At 40.7% G+C, this 21,190-nt stretch overlaps 1 protein-coding gene and 1 long non-coding RNA gene across 2 annotated transcripts; both read right to left on the bottom strand.

Annotated features, from left to right (window-relative positions):
- Positions 1–506: 506 nt before the first annotated feature.
- LOC145426020 (uncharacterized) lies at positions 507–2,238 on the bottom strand. The gene is made up of 2 exons (XR_013906786.1): positions 1,272–2,238; positions 507–928 (listed from the first exon to the last, which is right to left on the bottom strand). It is a non-coding gene; the product is annotated as an uncharacterized LOC145426020 (long non-coding RNA).
- A 12,823-nt stretch (positions 2,239–15,061) lies between these two features.
- On the bottom strand, positions 15,062–17,837 carry LOC113017415 (uncharacterized). Its single transcript, XM_080299602.1, has 4 exons — positions 17,646–17,837; positions 16,600–16,748; positions 15,756–15,920; positions 15,062–15,678 (listed from the first exon to the last, which is right to left on the bottom strand). Exons 2-4 carry the CDS (start codon positions 16,654–16,656, stop codon positions 15,511–15,513), a joined length of 390 nt encoding a protein of 129 aa, XP_080155728.1. The 5' UTR covers positions 16,657–16,748; positions 17,646–17,837; the 3' UTR covers positions 15,062–15,510.
- Positions 17,838–21,190: the final 3,353 nt, after the last annotated feature.

Below are 21,190 nucleotides of genomic sequence, written 5' to 3'. Positions count from 1 at the left end.
CGTGGTTCAGGGGGTGCTTGGTCAGGAATATTGGCCTCTCCTGTCAGCCCCGGTGAGAGAGACAATGTGTGATGAGGTGGATCAGACTCTTTTTCTGTAAACAGTGTTTCAGGGTTTAGTTCAACCACACTAATATCCACCCTGTTATCCCCACTAATAATAACAACTGCATCAGAATCTTCACTTTCACCTACATTTGGCAGACCATCCCATGTAATGTGTCATTCAGTTCCAAATATCCACTTATGGAAGCTCCATCATTAATTACAAAGTTTGATGGTTCTGAATTTATGTTTTCCACCAACAGATCATCAGCGGCCTGATTAGGTTCATTGCCAGTGAGATCTACCACAGAGGGCTGGGTTATTGCATGATTGGCCTCTACGTCTTGGGGCTGCTGTTGTGTTTTCTTTCTGGTACACAGATAAAGTCGCAGAATTTTGACTTTACTTTGCTTATACAACTCATCAACTGTACTGGAAGCATCCACATGCATCTGTGAGCTCTCAATATGAGTTGAATAGTGTGAAAGACTTTTGTTTTTTTTTTGAGGTGCCATTGGGGAAAAACAGATTTTCAGCCATAAGTTTGATATTTGACACTGTTTCATTTTTATCTACAGATAAATGCCTTGTTCCACCACCACTTACAGACTTCACCTGTTTGAACCCACCCTTCTCCTCATCAAAATCCATCCAGCCAACCTCAATTCGTCTAACTGTTCGTTTTGCATTTGTATTTTCTGCCCACTGAGACAATTTCTTTTTAGGAGGCATTCCCTCAGCTCCTGTCAGTCTTTGTCGTAGCCTTGAGAGTATAGATTCTTTCCTGGATGGCAGAAGGCCACAGTGGAGACTCTATCGCCAACTTTGGGGATGTACTTTGCCAGGTCACTGTCTGTCATTAAGGGAATGACAGTTTCATCAATCTGAAAAATATAAATAACAAATTAATAAAATTGTCAATATTAAAAAAAACAATGAATACATACAACTGCATATTTTAGAGTTGTTTTTTGCTATCTACTTTTGATAACAGATACTTTTGGTAATGTGGTACACATTTGTCCAACATAAGATAAACAAAAATTACTTTTTAAATTACTCTTTAAACATATCACGTCATTAATTAATGTCACTGATTAAACACAAATATGAAATTCAATAAATTTTTTTAGAATGTGCATAGTAAATTGTGGATTGCTGCTCTCCGTTCAAAAACAAACACACAGACACCCCCGCACGCACACAGCAACAGCTGCAGTGGCTTACATTCTCATCTTCAAGTTTCTTGATCACATCTTCTTCAACTTTACGCTCTGTTAAGAATTCTCGCAGCCGAGTATCCATAGCTGACCTCTAAACCACATGAAAATGAAATTAGTATTTTTACACTCGGTTATAAATTTTATGTAGCAGATTTTTACATGATAGCCTACCTATAAAATCACTTTATCTATGGCAAATCAGAATTTGATAATGATTGTTTTATTACTTTGATATTATCTATGGTAATGAGGAATGGAGCAATTGTCTACTTGGAGTTTAAGTAGTTCAGCATGAGCAATGACAACCTGCATCAATACAAAATCATTCCGATCACTGTATGCTTTATTAGTTCCCTTGGCAACGTGATACCCGCAGTGAGCTACTGTAACTGCAAGGCTTCATCCGATGATGCATTGAAAGCTACGGCTCATTTAGCATGTATTACCTTAACAAGTGTGACTCACATGATGCTACTTTCAAAGGAGATGTTCAGCAAAAAAAAAGGCAATTTTAAGATGCTTTCCATCTAAAACTGTTATTATTGTCCAGACCAGATTAGTTGCACCAGCTAGTATGGTGATGTGGCCAGGGTAAAAGAGAGACACCTTCGTGACACAGAGAACTAAGGTTTTATGTTGAACATACCTCGTTTATTAGTAGCCTTCAGCCTTGCTCTACTTTGAAAGTGTGCTGCGGGGCCGCCGCACGTCCTACAGTTAAAAATGAGTTTACGGCTACATATTAGCACAACAAAACAACGTGTACTAACAACATGAGGATACAACATTGGAAACGTCAGCAGATACCATTTAGAACATAATAACAATATAGGTCTGAATAAATAACTGCCGAATTGCGGGATAACAATATGAAATAAATATAAAATATAATACACTCACCTTAAGGACATCACCAACAGCAAGGACTCCGTACTATGGCTGACGCAGGTTCTAGTGAATGTGCCCTGGGATGATATATATATATATATATATCATCATATGCCATATGCCATGATTAATCATGGCAGCACAAGAACAAGCTCTGAGTACAAGATCCATAGAGGCTGGGGTCTATCACACCAGGCAAGACCCCAGCAAGGCAAGGCATACATGGAACGACATAACCAAGTGGCCGGCATAGTGTACAGGAACATCTGTGCCGAGTATAACCTGGAAGTCCCGAGGTCAAAATGGGAGATGCCCCCAAGGGTGGTGGAGAATGACCGAGCTAAGATCCTGTGGGACTTCCAGATACAGACGGACAAAATGGTGGTGGCTAACCAACCGGACATAGTGGTGGTAGACAAACAGAAGAAGACGGCCGTAGTGATCGATGTAGCGGTTCCGAACGACAGCAACATCAGGAAGAAGGAACACGAGAAGCTGGAGAAATACCAAGGGCTCAGAGAAGAGCTCGAGAGGATGTGGAGGGTGAAGGTAACGGTGGTCCCCGTGGTAATCGGAGCACTAGGTGCTAGTGATGGGTCATATTATAATTTATATTTAATTGTGTTGTGGTTTGCAGTGTTTTGTGTTGTTTTCACTTTAAATTTGTAAAAGGAAAAAGCTGAAAATTTAAATAGTTAAAAGTTGAAATGTGAATAGTTGATTTTTGTATTATATGATTTATTTATTACATTTTATGTGGAGTGAAAAAATAAAAGTATATTTACAGTGGCCCCTACAGACAAAGCACATACAAACTTCAAATCACGTAAAAACACGTACAAACTCCAAAACACGTACAAAAAACTCAGAAGCACATAAAAACTCAAAACACGTACAAAAGACAACAGAAGTGCTCCAGGATGCTAGGGGGCAGTGTTGAGCTTTTGTTACCTAGTGGCTACACAAGCCAGGAAGTACCAACGACCGGATTTGGTGTGTGGTAGTAACAGGTAAATGAACTTTTTTTAAAATTATTTGAATATATATGAGTGCCTGTGTATAAATACACAAACAATACACACATGCTTTCAATTGTGTAATTTAAGTGATCTAGTAGCTCTGCTTTGGAAGTTCAGTTCATGCTAGAAATGTGTTTTGGAGTTTGTACGTGTTTTGTCTCTAGGGGCCACCGCATATATTTATATATAAACATATACAAATAAAACCACTTTTTTTTACGTTAGTAATTCCTTTTGTGCATAATTTTATATTATTGTTAATAATAAATTAATTAAAGCAACAAAACAACCTGAAGAGCCGGTTCGGAGCCAAAAGAGCCGGCTCTTTTTAGTGAGCCGAACCGAAAGAGCCGGATCTCTAAAAAGAGCCGGAAATCCCATCACTACTAGGTGCGGTGACTTCCAAGCTAGGCGAGTGGCTCCAGCAGATCCCGGGAATAACATCGGAGATCTCTGTCCAGAAGAGCGCAGTCCTGGGAACAGCTAAGATACTGCAGGACCCTCAAGCTCCCAGGCCTCTGGTAGAGGACCCGAGCTTGAAGGATAAACCGCCCGCAGGGGCATGCTGGGTGTTTTTTATATATATATATATATATATATTAAATATCATCAAGTGTTTCGTGGGCACAAATAAGTATTTCGTGGGCACGTTATACCTATTTCGTGGCCACAATTTATTTATTTTTTGTACCATGTCATCAGAGGGGCTCCGTAGTTATGAAACACATGTCAATCCTTTTAAAAGGCCATACATTACACTGCATTTACAAATGTTATATTTTTGATTGAATCATAAGTAGTGTAAACCTGCCTACCAGTGAACTGCAACTCCCTGTTCATTGTAGTGATGGGATTTCTGGCTCTTTTTAGAGAGCCGGCTCTTTCGGCTCCGAACCGGCTCTTCGGGTTGTTTTGTTGCTTTAATTAATTTAACAATAATATAAAATTATGCACAAAAGGAATTACTAATGTAAAAAAAGTGGTTTTATTTATATGTGTATATATATAAATATTTACGGTGGCCCCTAGAGACAAAGCACGTACAAACTCCAAAACACATTGCTGGCATTAACTGAACTTCCAAACAGAGCTACCTCGATCACATAAATTACACAATTGAAAGCATATGTGTATTGTTTGTGTATTTATACACAAGCAATCATATATATTCAAATAATTTAAACAAAAGTTCATTTACCTGTTACTACCACACACCAAATCCAGTCGTTGGTACTTCCTGGCTTGTGTAGCCACTAGGTAACAAAGCTCAACACTGCCCCCTAGCATCCTGGAGCACTTCTGTTGTGTTTTGTATGTGTTTTGAGTTTTTACGTGTTTTGGAGTTTTTACGTGTTTTGGAGTTTGTACGTACTTTGTCTCTAGGGGCCACCGTAAATATACTTTTATTTATTCACTCCACATAAAATGTAATAAATAAATTATATAATACAAAAAACAATTAGTCACAGTTCAACTTTTAACTATTTACATTTTCAGCTTTTTTCCTTTTAAACAAATTTAAAGTGAAACAACACAAAACACTGCAAAACACAACACAATTAAATATAAATTAAAACATGAAAACAAAAAGAAGATGCACATTCTCTGTCATATGGACCTGCATGAATAAACTTTCTGAATCCTTTATCATCTGCAACTGAAAATAGTTGTGGATGATTACTATACCTTTCTAATGTGACGTTGTTGTCCCTGGCTGTCTTTCTCTCTCTCGCCCTCCGGCTCTGTTCCTGTGCTACCTACCCCTTGGAAGATCCTCAAAAACACATCCTTATGAGGTCCTAAGGCCAAAAATCGACCACAACATAAAAATTGCTATAAAATATTATATATTAATATTTTTTTCCACTTCAAATTGGTCAGTCTTTTAAAACCACTTCTCCCTGAAATATTCATATAAAGTTTTAATTATATTTCGGGGGTTTTAACCCTTTAAATCCCAGTTCCGTTACATGAGCGCACTGGTTTTTAAGCCGAAAAAACCAAAAAACTTAAATGTTTTCCATAAAATACATTTGAAGTAATATTTGATTGTTATTATAATTAGGCCTTTGGACATTCATTTTGATTCACCGTTATGTTTTTTTGCAGGAGCACGGTTTTTCACTCTTGCCCCACTAAATGCATATTACCTTGTTGCCTTCTAAAATAAGATAAAAAGGATTATGTAAATAAAAATACAAGATCAGTTTGAACCAAATAAACATTTATTTTCCAACAACCAACAAGAACTTGTATATTGTTGGGAATGGGTAAATGTATGAGAGAGAAAGAGCGAGTGAGAGGGTGGCGTGTGTGGCTGGGGGGTAAAAGTCTTGCTCAGGTAGAGCAGTGGCTGCAGATAAACTTGCTGTGGGCTCGGCAGGTGAACCTTCCACATTTGCTGCAGCTGTTTCCAACTCGCCTCATGTAGTCACAGCAAAGCTCACAGCGCTTCCTGCCCTTGGGATGTGTCAATCCAGAGGGGCCTGCAGCAGCACCGTACTGCACAGCTGTGACTAATCCAGCAGCGGCTGATGAGCGGGGAAGGTGTTCTCTTTTGGTTATATGAGGCTTGATCATGCTTTCTCCCACCTCTTCTATGTACAGCCTCCTCCTGTGTGGCGTCTGCTGCAGCCAGGACCGATCTACTGACGTCCACAGCACGAAGGCGTTGTACAGGGAAACGTCTATCATGTTGTGAAAGACAGCCATTGGCCATCGATTGGTCCGTCTCCTGCACGAGTAGGTGCCGACAACCTAACAAAAAACCCCACAAAACACAAAACCTCTGTATATTTTACACAAGAATATTTGAGCAAAAATGAATAAAGGTGTGCGTAACTGATGCGTAATGACACCCACCTTATCAAGGTTGTCGACACCTCCTTTGCACTGGTTATAGTCATCGATGATCACCGGCTTTCTTTTCTCTCCATCGCTGACCTCCAGCCTGCGATGCTTGGTGCTCAATAGAAGAACATTCCAGCCCCGTCGGGGAATGTAGGATACGAGGGTGTGCCTCACTGTAAAGGCAAAGGTGGACGAGTAGATCGCTCTCCCTTTTGTCTGGCGCAAAACAGGTGAGATTTCTGGTTCGTTCTGGCGAATTGTGCCGACTAGAGCTATTTGCCTCTTGAGGAGTTGCTCCGCCAGTGCAAATGACGTAAAAAAGTTATCGCAGGTGGCGACGTGTCCCTGGAGCCCCTCGGTCATCTGCAGGACGACCCTCATCCCCTGGTTTACTTCTGCTCGTTCACCCGCTGCTCTCCCCGTGTAGACTTGCAGCCGCCAGGCGTACGATGTCTTGGCGTCACAGGCTGCCCAAACCTTTATGCCATATTTGGCAGGCTTTTTTGGAATGTACTGTCGGAAGCTGCACCTTGCTTTGAACGGGACCAGCTGCTCATCCACAGTAAGGTCTCGGTCTGGGCTGAACAACATCATCAGGCGGTGTGTCCACATGTCCCATACCTCGTGAAAGGGAGCCAATTTGTCGGTATGGCGGCGGGGTCGGGAGAGCTTGTCGTCAAACCTGAGGGCCCTGGTGATGTGAGAAAATCTTTTCTGGGACATTGCAGCTCGGAAAATGCTCCTTCCCGTTTTCTCGCTCCAAAGGCTGGTGGTGGCTTCGTGTTTTGAGCGGTAAACGCCGGCCAAAATGAGCAGCCCCACATAAGCCAGCAATTTGTCGTTATCCAAATCTCGCCAGTCTGAGATTGTGCGTCTGCCATGGAGGTTGGTCATTTCAACGATATGGTGCATGATCTCATCAGTCAGGAACAACCTGAAGTTGGAGAGTGGGTCAGAAATTCGGGCGACGGCGTAGTGGGTAGGTCCTGCTATATGCCCTATTGCTGCTGGGACGTAGCGCAGCGTCGCGGTACTTGAGGGGGACCATATCTTGCCGTTTTTGGAGGTCCACTCCGGTGTTTCGCCGTGCATCTCCTCCTCGCTCTCATCTCCAGAAGACAAATCAGAAGAAGACTCCAGAGAGGAAAGGCTTCTGATTTTAGACACAAACATACATTTTTCTAAAGTTAGAAAAAGACCTTTATTTTTATATATATATATATATATATATATATATATATATATATATATATATATATATATATATATATATATATATATATATATATATATAAAGGTCATTGATAGTGACACACAACACCACTCTTTTTTCACTTTTTAAAGCAGAGCAACACGCTTAAAATCTGATTTTTCTTGGCTGGAGTTCGTTCAATGCTGAAAAATGGGGGGAAATTGCGCCACCTGGTGGACAAATGAAAAAAATTACAAATTTAAGGCCGATGTGAGTGAAGTTGGCCCCCACCTTCTTCAAACAAAAGTGGTATCAAACATTTGTGCTGGTTTGTACTGCAAAAATGTTCGTTTGTGCTGCTATCATTTTAAATATATTAATAAAAATTTCTAGAGGTCATCAGAGGTCAACCAGCCCCCCCACATTAATTGAATCAAACAAAACTGGTGTCAATCAACTGTGCTACATTTGTGCTGGTTTGTGCTGCTAAAATTACAGTTTGTGCTGCTTCTGTTTTAAAGATATTGTCTCATTCCTCCATCTGCATGTGAAGTGTTCTCCTTTGGATTTTCTTTTATGGTTTTCATTTTCTTACGAACTTTTTGCAGAAGTCCTAGTTTTCTTTTTGACAGTGGTTGCTTGCTTTTGCAGAAATTGAAATTGGCCTCTGTGGCAGCTCCGCCATAGCCACCACCAAACAACTTAAACGCCCGGTATGCCCGATGGCCAGTCCAGCTATGGTCACCTCCCTTGAGTAGGGTGCCTGGATGTCTTCAACTCTACAGAAGGCCCTCTGTGAAGGTGCACTAACACACGAGGGCCACTTGTGATAACATTCATCCATACAACTAAGTAAGGAAGTGATATTACTAACGTGATATGGTTAAAATATGTGTGCCAGTACAATATATACATGTGCAAAGCCCTGCATACATGTATCATGGGGAAGGAGGAGGAAGTTATTATGTCTATTAATGGAGAATTGATTTAGTTACTGAATTTTGCTTCTTGGGTGTAATAGTAGACGAAATTTGACGTTGAAATCACATATTGAGTATATTAGAAAGAAATGTAAGAGGTTTATTAGACTACAAGTCAATGTGCATCTTATACTTTTCATTGTTTTTCTCATACTTTAGTTTTTAATGTGTGGAAGTTTGGGGGAATACATATGTGAATACCATAAACCCTCTAAACTTATTACAGAAGAAAGTGATACGAACGATTCATAACGTCAAATATAGAGAACATACAAATAAATTGTTTATAAAATCAAAACTATTAAAATTAGGATATTTAGTGAAACTATGGACACTATTAATTATGTTTCAGGCTAAAAATAATATTTTGCCTTTCAAGTTACAAAGTTTATTTTCAATGTGTTCGGGGCTGAAGACAGCAGAAGGAAATTTTATTTTAAGCATCAGCTAGCTAGGACTGCACACAGATCAATCCAACGGTTAGAGGTATACGACTGTGGAAATCTCGTCATTATAATCTAAAGAATTGTACAAATTTACATTGTTTTAAAAAGTGTTACATGTCTAAAACCAAACTCACTATGAAGACTATGAACGAAATTGGAGTTAATTGAAGGATTTTTCCCTCTCTCCTGCTTTCTTTCGCCTTATTCTATTTCCTTATCTTTTCTCCTTGTTATGATGTGAAGTGGTATATTCTGATTGTAGATTTATTGTTTGGTCTGCGTTAGGACCTGGAGATAAGTGTTAGTTTGTTCCTTGGTGCATGGTGCCCACTTGTAATATAAGTTGGATCGCAGACAGGGGGCAGGGTTTAATAAGAGCATTTTCTTCTTCCTTTTCACGCATGGTTGCAGTGTTATACCGAGAGAAAGCATGGTTTGTGTGTATGAAAGAACAAAACTGTTGAAACTGTTAAACCAATTATTCCTGGAATAAGCAGCTTGCTCTGCCACAACCACGAACAGTAAACATGCAATGAGCAATGCCAACATTTTCCACACCCTAGTCTCCTCTTGCTCTGCATGATGACATAGAACACAAACAAGTACAGAAAATTAACTAAAAATATAGCATGTGTCAAGTTTTTATAACCGCTTAAAGGAAACTGTTCAACAGAGCTCATAAAGAAGCCTGATGCAGTTGATGCCTTGTTATTATTTCCAGCACCGAGGTGCATCATCTGGAACATAATTTATGAAGAAATCATTTAGTTTTGGACAAACAGACACAACACATAACAGAAAAATGACACCTAACAGTGATGTCATCTCTTAAAGTGAAATGAAGACACAGCTGAACACTAGTGAACATAAATTTCTTGTTGAAGGAGTGGAAGAAGAACACAGCCCTTTCTCTCTGGTAGTTCATTAATTTAGAGAAAACAACTGTACATGTAATGGAGTACTGTTTTACTTCAACAATAATGTTTTATGTGGTGAAAAAAGGCTGTTTAGCTTTCAGGAAGAGCCATCTATTCCAGCAAATACAACAACTGCATATTTGAAAAAAAAAAAATTAATTTACAGCAAAAAATAAAACAGACACACAAAACGTCCAAGTATAACTTTTGTCCACAAGTCTGAATTTATCCTTTTTTTGTTTGCATTCTTTCAAAGAACTGCCTCCTTATTAATGGTCCCTGGAACAGAAACACACTTGCTGTGTGCTAGTGACACACTAATCTATGCATACGTACATAAACACAACAAGAAGGTAAACACGTTTATTCATTTCCATAAAAAGTGCATCGATTTAATAAGAATTTAGTGAAATTTTGTTAAAGTAAAAATACTTTTGAAAATATGTGAAAAGTTTTTGTCCAGATTGGAGCAGAATACGCTGATTTTAAATTCAGTTAGTTACAGATGGCTTGGCACAACACCCTGTTAACATTGACACATAGGTTACCATAGTGTTTCAAAGAGTAAAATAAGCACAGATTTACAAAAAACAACACTGCCATAACGACGTTACTACTGACCCTACATTTGTCTTGCCTTTGGCTTCACCTGCACAAGTGCTGAGGTCGGTCTCCCTGCAGGATCGGTTTTCCCTCCGTCGGGAGCAGCAACATTTTTCTTGTAAAACAAAGGCGGGCCTACCAAAAACAGTTTGGAACCACTGGGTTAACTGCAGGTGTATAAGTCATGTAGATTCCTGCACTGACACACTGGTTTATTTGGCTTCATGAACAAACATGATCAGATTATAAAACTCATGACATAAAAATGGTTTTACATGCATCTAATCTGAGAAAAGATTGAATCGGTTAAATCTGGACTTACAGTCTCTGGATGTTTGGTCCAGTTTCACAGGAAGAACAAGAGAAAACATTTCAGCGATTCTTCAGACGAATCAGGAGCTCTACAGAGAAATCTCTGCTCCAACCATCAGCTAAACATCTCCACCTCTGACAGAAGTTCAACACACATGCAGAAATAAGTGGCTGAAGAGACATACTGACCTAAATCCTCTCAGAGACTCCAGCGGTTCATCTGTTGGACAAACAGCTGAGATAAATCTGTGTAAACTCACCATCATAGCAGAAGAAAGGCTTTCTGTGGTCACATCCAGCAGAGCTCCATCTTCCTGATCTCTCTAACACAGTCGTAGCACATGTCCTGTTGTTTAGTCCATCACTGCATGAGTCCATGTCCCAGTATCTGAAAGAGAAGTTACTCCCATCTGACCACAGGCCGATCCACGAGGCTGTAGAGTTCTGCAGCTTCTCTTCACTGTATATCTGATGGAGTCCACTGGCCAGGTCGGTGTGATGCTGTCTGCAGTAGCTCTGAGCCTGAGTCCAGGTCACAGACGTCAAAGGTTTTATTGTCGTTCATCGTCGAGTTAACAGAGAAACACCAAAACATCTTTATCAGCTAACTCGTCTCATTCTTCAAACTGTCTCTTTCAGGAGTCTATGATATAACACAGGTTATAAAATTAATTATAACATCATTAAAGATTGTATTATCTTATTACTGTCCACATATTCTCACCGTGGTAGCAGATGAACTGAAACGTGGCAGTACGTGTATGATCTTCCCACCTGTCTCCTGTCCTTAGCATAACTGATAACTTTGTGTGAAATGTAGCCGTCTGTGTGCTCCAACACAAAATGACGGTTCTTGTTTTACTGTTCCTGGAATTCATGCTTTAAATTAGGTCTGTCAGCGTTAACGTGTTAATGCAGACTCGTTCAATCGCGTTAGTCGCTATGACCGCGTAACACACATTACAATGTTAGCACTGAGTAACCCCTTACACGACTGATCCACAGTAACACTGACAGCACTCTTTACAAATCTCTGTATAGGGATTTGAAGTGATTACAACATGATCCTGTGCAGATGTGACCCAGCACCTGCTTTTCCCTGTGTGGATGTCTGTGTTAAATCAATCACACATTCATTTATGACAACAAGATGAAGCCTGTTAGCACCTCATGCTGTGAAGAAGCCAAAGAAACTTAGAAAGACATGAACAGCAGATCCAGAGTTTTATGACATCTTCAATAAATGTGGACAAACAGAAGTTAGCTTGGCGTATGTAAGGTCTTGTGAAAGGGGAAACACAGACGGTCTTTATCTTACAGTGTGACTGAAGAGCATCTACATTTAATGTCTCTCTCATGTTCTCACCTTTCCAGCTTGTTGTCGTTGTAGCAGCTGTTCTCTTACTCGCCTGCCTCCCTCCTGCTTCTTGGTGTGTCTGTGTGTACATGTTTACGTATCTCTGTGGGGACCAGAAACTGGAATTTTACTATGTTTCTGGGGATCAACTCCAGGGTTCCTGGTGACCCAGTGTTTTCAGTTTGTTCATGTTCTGTGTGCTTCCTTCTAATGACTCTTTAGTGTGGACTCTCTGACATTACCACACATCACACACAGACACTTTTTAAAAACTATCTCTGACTCCTGGACAGGCTGTTCAGGCCAAAGCGCCGACTCCTGGAGCAGTTTCATTTTTTAAAAGGATCCCAGCACAGCTGACTGTATGTGCAGAACCAGACCCTCCAGATATCTGTCAGAGGTGTGTTTGGCAGCAGGTGTGAAGAGTTGGCAGCTTTCATTCATTTGCATATTAGTTTGGTAACAAACAAAATACCAAAGCAAGATAGTCACCTGTACGCTCATCCATCTGTTACGTCCTGTCAGTTTAGTCATGCTTTTTGTTCCTTAAAAGTGTGTGTGTGTGTGTGTGTGTGTGTGTGTGTGTGTGTGTGTGTCTGTGTGTGTGTGTCTGTGTGTGTGTGTGTCTGTGTGTGTGTGTGTGTGTGTGTGTGTGTGTGTGTGTCAAGTGGCTGTTCTTGAGTTGTAGGTAACCTGGACCTCTCCTCATCACATTTTGTGTCATGAGAGCAGAGATGTGGGAGAGCTGGTGAACCTGCATGTGTCCTTTGGTGTGCAGTGCTGGGTGTTGGCAGTCACTTTGGGTCACAGTGTTGAACTTCCATGAAAGAGAGCAGTGTTCAGTGCCTTCTACTCGTACTTGGTACATGTGACAAAAATGGCATCTGCTGTAATAAATTGGCTGTGTGCAGGAAAAGGACCTAAATGCAGACTCGTATGTGGAGACAGGAGTTACACTCAAAACCACCTTTATTTGCTGACTGACAAAACCTGTGAAATCAAAGCAAAAGGGGAAACCCAGGGAGAGGTACAAAACCATGAGGGAGGACCCAACAAAGGACTGAGGGAGACGCTGCCTTAATACACATGCTATGTCCAAATTCAGGGTTGCATGCTTCGAAGGCCACGTTTGTGGGCAATTATGTCACAGCGACACGACGAAGACCGTCCTAATTCAAAGAGTCCTCCCAATGTGGTGACAGATGTGTCCTTTCCCAGATTTGAAGGATGGGTCTGGTGTATTCTTTGTGGCCCAACATATCCCACGATTGATTGCGGGTTACACAGGACAGTAGTTTTGCGTAAATTTAGAACAAGAAGAATACTTTTTCGCAGGTACAAGAATACATCAGTTGACACATCATATTCATATGAGTGCGGTCCTATTAACCCTCATGCTGCACAGCAGCGCTCCCCAACCTTTGTTGCGCCACAGACCGGTTTATGTCAGACGGAGCGTTTAAGGTAAAGCGGATAAATACAACCACATAAAATGACCAAGACAAAAACTGTGGTATTTTGTAAATATAAGACTACACACCATCAGAGCGGGAGTCACGAGTTCGATTCCCACCCGGTATCCAGTAAGGGTCCTGGCTGGAACCTATCATGGGCGACCGTGGCTCAGGGGGTTGGGAGGTGCATCTGTAACTGGAAGGTCGCTGGTTCAATCCCCGGCCTCTCTGTCCTGGTCGTTGTGTCCTTTACCCTACTGGTGTTGGCCAGAGGGGCCGATGGTGCGATATGGCAGCCTCGCTTCTGTCGGTCAGGGCAGGTGTGGCTACAACTGCAGCTGCCTCCACCAGCGTGTGAGAGTGAGTGAATGACTTGTAAAGCGCTGTATAAATGCAATTATCATCATGTTCTTTTCTGAATTCTTTTGCCGACAGAGAAAGACTGGACTCAGTGTGGTCAAAGCTCAAAAAGTCATCTTTATTGTACATTTCCAGAAACAGAGAACTGTAGACACGAGCACCCACAGTTCTGAAAACATTGCAAGTATATGTAGTTCTGCCCTACGTCACACACAGACACACGTAGTTTAATCAAAACAACTCTGCTTAGTTTCACTTTCTGTCTGCAGCTTCCTGTTCTCTGGACAGAGCGTGCAGTTTCCTGTCAGCCTCTGACCAAAGTCGGCCCTTTCTTAGACTGGAAGCAAACTATATTTAAAGAAAGTAACAATCAGCACTAAATAAGCTCTAACAATATATTAATTTCGTGATAACCCCCCATGTTAAAACCACGCCAGGAAACCAAGAATTTCACTACATGTTGTACTCTGTATAATTGTGTATGTGACAAATAAAGTTTGTTTGAGAGTAACGTCCTCCTCTCTGCCACTTAATGCTCTCTGGTCACTATGGTAACGTGTAAATATTTCTTCCAAAATAAGACACACAGCTACAACACGGGGAAAGACCCAGGGAAACCGAGTTAACGATACAAACCCTGAAAACCATAAATTTCACAGCGGAGCCTCAACTCTCGCGGCGCAGTACCAAACGACCCACGGACCGCTGCTGTACAGAACCTGTGATGTCCAGACAGCGTTCCTCTGCTGTGAAAACTTTGGGTTTAGGGATTAACATAGTTGCCATGGTTTCCTTTCTCCTCTTATGTGTTGTGTGTGATCAGGACAATCCTGGAGAAGATGGGCCTGCAGGGGAAAGTCACCCGCTTGCAGGCCAGAAGACATGAGATAACTTTAAAGACAAAGTACGTCTGTGTGTTATCAAAAAGATAATTCTTAAGAACACAAGTTAATAAATGTGCAACTACTAAGAGTTGTTGTGGTGTTTTTATTTGCCTGCTGTCATCTTTGATTTCCTCTGCCTTTAGGATTGCAAGTATCCAGGCTCAGGAGAGGGGTCAGTGGGAAGCCCACTGCTGTGCTTGGCCCTGCACTCAGAAAAATAAAGGTGCCAACTGGAACCAAAAGTGGTTCTTTAGACTGATGCCATAGAAGAACCTTTTTTGATGCCACAAAGAACCTTTCAAACAATGGTTCTTTGAAGAACCATTTCTTTCAGTGGTTCATTGAAGAACCATTAAAGGTGCCCCAAAGAACCATCAAGAAATGGTTCTTTGGGGCACCTTTAATGGTTTTTCAAAGAACCATTTTTAAAAAGGTTCTTCAAATGGTTCTTTAAAAAACCATTTTAAATCTTTCAAAATAAAATGCATCATAAATTGAATTTGAGTAGGGTAAAATAAATACGAGCAGAGCATAGACATATATTAATGGTTTATTGTCATTTTGTAGTTACCAAAAGACAAAAAGGCATTTTAGCCCTCAGCACAACATCACTACTAATACATGTCACATATTAGTGTTTTAAACAGTAATAATTAAATATATTTGCTATACTATAAATAAATATATATAAATACTATATCTACAGATAACACAACAAATAATACATGTATTGTTTAATTAATAAAACATCAGAAAGTGATAAAACACATTAGAAATAGCAATAGCTTCATAACAGACCAATAAATCAACACATTTTCATCAGCAGATGTTTGCATGTTCAGTAAAAACATTTCAACAACAAGTTTATGATTAAAATGATCAATGAACTTCAGCCTTACGCTATGTAATGTACGTTTCATGTTGTACTCATGGTCCTTTGTTAGTCCAGTTTAGGATAATGTCTCTGACGTATGTATCATATCAAATATATGTCATATCAAAACAAGCCCACACCTGCAGTTGTTTCAGTTTTTCACTGGTGTTTCCTGTCAGCTGGTCAACCTCACTCAGGCGGACATCCATATCAGCCAACCAAATGACAAGTTCCTCCCTTTGTGCTTCAAATCCCTCCCACTCTGAGAGAAGGAGCTGAAAGAGAGAGAAAAGGGTCAATTATAACGAAGAGAGAAAAGTGAAACCCTCCTCAGAAGGTCTGACTCGCATACCTGCAGTTGACCTGTGATGGACTCCAGTTTGGCGTTCACGTCATCCCTCGCCGATGCCAACAGCCGAGTCTGCAGGGTGCCCTGGAAGAGCTGAGTTAATGTTCGACTCCTCCTGGTCAGGCTCTCCAACTGGATGAGCCGAGGTCTCCCCTCTCGCCGCTGCCTCTGAACACAGAAACACAAACTGCATCTGAAGCAGGAGGTGCAGATGTTTTTTGCTATTCTTTTCTAAATCCAGGCTAGATCACATGGAGGTATTTGGAAAACTTTTTTGGCCAGTGGACGACTGTTGTCTTGCAGAAAGTCAAATCAAACATATGCGATACACAATCAATTCATAAGAACACATTATAAAAAGTCCAGTTCTTGCCTGATTTCAAATGAATTCTGCATCAAAACAGGGTGACAGAAGTAAAACGAGAGCACAAAGCCTCACTGTGTACAAGCCTGCTATTACAGTTCTCCTCTATGCAGACGACTTTCCTGTTTTCAAGGCACAACTTGGATCTGCTGTACGAATCTTATGGATACACACTAAATGAAACAATAGATTCTGATCCCTCATCCTAATATGGTCCCAACATAGCAACAGCAATAAAGCAGATGCTGAGGCTTCAAAATACAAAGTCCATAAACCAATGGCTGACATGGGTTTTATCATAAGGGTGATAAATATACAGATTTCAGTCTGTCTTAGAGATTTGATGTTCATTTACCTGCAGATGCACTATACGTGCCTGCTCTATGGTTTTTCACATTTTGCACATCACTATTAAATACAGGAAGTAGGTGAACTAAAACAAGTCATCTTTTTTTGTGAGAGGACCATATTAATGAAACAAACCTCAATGACATCATAGGGATCCCTAAAGATGCTCCTGCTGCTTTTCTTCCTCCTCATCCTAAGCTTCCTTCTCCTTGTCCTCGCCTTCCATCCAATTGTAACTCAACCTAATTGTGTTTCTCCCCCTCCTCTTCCTCATTTTGTTGGCGCTGTGAACACAATTAATGTGAATCTGGATTAATTTGTGCAAACAAGAAAAATCTACAGCTTTTTGGTCAGAGGTGCTCTTGTGATTTAAGCCGGGTAGAGTAGATTTATGTGTTGATGCTACCTGCTTCAGCTCTGGCTGCTGAGTGATATTTACACCCTGGCTGGATTACAAACTTTAACCATGTGCTGAACTTTGGCCCAGCGTTGATACCTCTTGTTAGTATAACGACCTCTTCTTAGCTTGTATGTATGATGGTGGATAAATGAAATATACAAAGAAAATTTAACTATATTACAAAAGAACATCTATCTTGGAAACATCAAATGACCGGAGCATAACTTGTCAACTAGTCCGAAACTAAGTTATGCAGGAACAGTCAAAGACACACCTTCTCATGTCACATTTCTATATAATTAGATTAGACAATAAAGAGTTATCTAATCTAATTATTCATTCAAACACTTATGCATAGCTGTATTTTATACAGCTCATACAGAATTCAAAGTACAGGTTCATGTGAGTATTTAATGTACGGCTCAGATCTACAGAGTTTCTAGAGCAGACACAGAGCTCACGCCACAACAGGCTTCAGGCGCCATTTTAGTGACTTTAACAATATATTAAATTTTAATTTCGGTCTAGCTGACATTAGGTTATGTACGCAGCACGCAATTGAACCACATATTTTAAAAGCCAAAGGTTCACATTAGCTGGGAGCAGCTTCACTTAATTATAACAGTGGTTTTGTTAGGAAAACAGTTGGATACTAAATTGCGTTGACGTCAACGGCTAACGTATCTAGCTAATCGCTACTGTTAGCACAACATCAACAGCAAGCTACAATGACGAGTAACAAAAACAAAACAGTAATAAGGTTTTAATGAAAATGTTTTACCTTTTCCAACAGTCCCAGAATCCACAGCTTCAAAGTCCAGCAGGTACTGAAGACTGTTATCCGTTTCGCTGTCACCGTCCGTGAGTTTTTTTCCCGAAAGGTCAAGGCCCGCCGCTCGCACACTCTGTCTGCGCATGCGCATCCCAACGACTGACCCCTCCGTCCGCTCCCGGGAGGTTATAGTATGACGTGTGCTGACGTCACTCTCTCTCCCTGTCATTTATTTGGCTCGAAACACATATCAACAAATTGCTCAGTGATGAACAACTACTCAGATCATTTACCTAAGCAGTGCGCTTTGTCAAAACGAAGTGTGTGTTCATTACACTGACATTCTGTTCTGCAATTGTTATTTACTTGTATTTTATAATTTGACTTTACATACTGCTGGGTGGTTTGTAAAGTTTACAATAACTAGTATTATCATTATACTATATTTTCAAAAATATATAATAATGTCAAAAGTAATGCCTTGGAGTAGAAAATAGTAATGCTTTATTAAAATTTAAAACTAAAGTACAGTACTTGAATGTGTGTATTGTGTCTACTGTTTGCAAATATTTCTAACTTTTATTTGAATATTCAGTTTCCTACCATCTTCTCTTAAAGGGTAATTGCCAGGTATCCCGCCCTTCCCCTTCGCACACACATGCACACAAAGAAAACACACAGTATAATTCACAGCCTCATTATAGTGAATAAATATTTATGCCATTTACACCATCAAACTTAGATTTGATAAAGAACCTTTTGTTCTTTAAAGAACCATTTGTAATAGCTGAAGAACCATCCACAAAATAAAAAGGTTCTTTGACGTATGATGGTTCTTTAAAGAACCATTTAAGAACCATAATTTTTCTGAGTGTGGTTTGAGGTGAGAGGACAGAGGCCTGTCCTAATGTCCTCTCTCCCTGAGGACACTCCAGGGCCAAGTGCAGCAGTGGGCGACCAAAACGACAGCGATGAGGAAGAGTGAGCCCCCCACAGCATGAGGCAGCAAAGAGAGGCTGAGGAGAGCAGGGGGAGGATGGACACACTGTTTTCACTGCTAGAAAGATTAGTTCCCAAATGGGAACAATCAGCCAGACTTTCAGGGTTTCACAGTGAGCCCACCTGAAACCCTGGCTGATTGGGACCCACACCCAGTTTCACCCCTTGGCTCAGGCGATTAGAGGATCATCAGGGGGTCCTTTTGTCCCTCTGTGGGGGGAAACTCCCACTGGGTTTAAATCTGGGACTCTCCACCATTTGACCTTAGAACTGAAGAAGCTTCTCTGATGAGAGGTGAAACGTCTTCAAGCAACTTAAAGAAGTCCAGACGCTTTTCTTTCCAAGCTCCTTGGTCATTGCACAAGTTTTACACAAAGAGTAAATACAACTTGTCTTAAATATTTCATACTTTTGTCTCATCATTCTTATTACTGCTATTCTCTGTTATCTTCTTCATAATCTAACTGCACACTTCTATATGCTCATGTAAAGCTGAGGAGCACGAGCCAAAGAAGGTCATTACGGGTAAATGTGGCTGCACTGCATCAATACACACATCATATATTCAAGACTTCAGAGAAAATATTTAAAATGCTCCCAGTACAGCTTGCTGCATGTGCAGAACCAGACACTCCAGATATTTGTCAGAGGTGTGTTTGGCAGCAGCATTGCTTTGCATATTAGTTTAGTAACAAACAAAACACCAAAGCCAGAGAGCCCTGTGTACGCTCATCATATCTGTCAGTCCACTTTAATAATATTATACATCTATCGTTTAATGTGTGCTTCTTTATTTCATTTAAAAAGTGTTTCTCTGTGTGGACTAGCTCTGCTACCTCCTCTAGAAGTGGGTGTTCTTGAGTAGCAGGTAACCTGCTGCTCTCCTCGTCACAGTTTGTGTTTTGCTTCCAAAACAGCTCCATGAGAGCAAAGCTGTGGGAGCTCTGGTGGACCTGCTGAGGGTGTCCTTTGCTGTGCAGTGCTGGGTGCTGGCAGTGGGTTTGGGTCACAGTGTTGAACTCCCATGAAAGACAGCAGTGGTCAGTGCCTTCTACTCGTACTATGTGACAAAAATGGCATCTGCATCACTATTTGATGACATTACAACAAAATAAATATGAGCCCTGGCTTGTTGAGCACCTTCCTGCTTTGAGTCAGACATTCTAGCCCAGGGGTGGGCAATCTCAGTCCACGAGGGTCGGTGTCCCTGCAGGTTTTAGATGTGTCCAACACAGCTGGTTTAAATGGCTAAATTAGCTCCTCCACATGTCCTGAAGTTCTCCAGAGGCCTGGTAACGAACTGATCATGTGATTCAGCTGTGTTGACCCAAGGTGAGGACAGCGGCCCTCGTGGACTGAGAGTGCCCACCCCTGTTCTAGCCCTTCTAGCACGCTCTTACCCAAAACGGTCCTTTTGCTCAGTTTCTGATTCTCAATATATAATTTTAAAGACAAGTTGCATGAAACCTGGCCAGGATGTGTTTTTAGGATGATTTTAAAAATTCAACGAGCCCCTCTATGGTGTACAGAAAAGGAGACTGGCATATATGCCTACACTCTTTACCCTCGTAATTCTTTGGCCCCATTGGGTCCTGTTGTAATCATATATTTCAGATATACTGTAATCCTAACATTTTATAATGCTTTCCCCATGAATACCTAATAGATCTACACCTCTGCCTTCAAAATAAGGGAAAATAGGTTTTGGAGGAAATGAGCACATATATAGCTGGAGCTCCACCTTAGACATTTTCAGTGGTTTTAAATGCAGCCTGCTCTTACTGGTCCTTTCTGCACAGACACCATGAAGCGCACACTCAGTTTAGAGGAGGCTATTGCTGCAGTTTTGCGGTCTTCTGAAAGCGAAAAAGATAGCACTAGTGGAAATCTTTCTGATAACGAAGAAGGGAAGGAGTTTTTGCCAGGCTCTGAGGAGCTTTGCAGCTCATCTGAGGAGGAAGAGGAGGACGAGCCAAGACTAGAGCATGACACTCGGTGGAGATCGAAAAAATGGTGAACTCATGTGGTCCCACTTGTGAGCCACAAGTCCAGGAGTCTGGCAAGAAAAAGGCCCAGATCAGGGCAGAGGCCCACGAACTGATGGCATTTTAAAAGTAAAACTTTTTTTGGTTTGAAATGAGAAAAACACAATATTTTAAATAATGAAATAGTTTTTTAATTCTTGAAAATGAACGAGTTATGAAATATGTTAATGTTATTAATATAATAATTTTATTAATATATTTTTATGGCTACCACATGTTTTATCACTTCCTAGGGCATAAATAATTGGATTGGTTTTGTTAAATACAAACAAAGTGCTGCCACGGGCAGAAAGAGAGCTCCACTGTGTTTATCTGTAGTTCAATGAAAGGCTTCAGCTCATAGTCAGAAAATACAGTTTAGTCTTGTTTTCATTAAAGTTTAAAAACACAAACAAACATTTTCATGTGGGCGACTTTTGTTTGTCTGTGCTCCTTGAACAGTAAAGTGGTGAGGATTGGGAGGGCGAGCGCTCACGGGTCACACACTTCTGCATTTTCATTGGGGGGTGT

Source organism: Astatotilapia calliptera, chromosome 3 (genome assembly GCF_964374335.1).
Source record: "Astatotilapia calliptera chromosome 3, fAstCal68.1, whole genome shotgun sequence".
In the NCBI taxonomy this organism is placed as follows: Eukaryota; Metazoa; Chordata; class Actinopteri; order Cichliformes; family Cichlidae; genus Astatotilapia; species Astatotilapia calliptera.
Note: the sequence above shows the minus strand (reverse complement) of the source record. Positions and strands in the feature narration are given on the sequence as shown.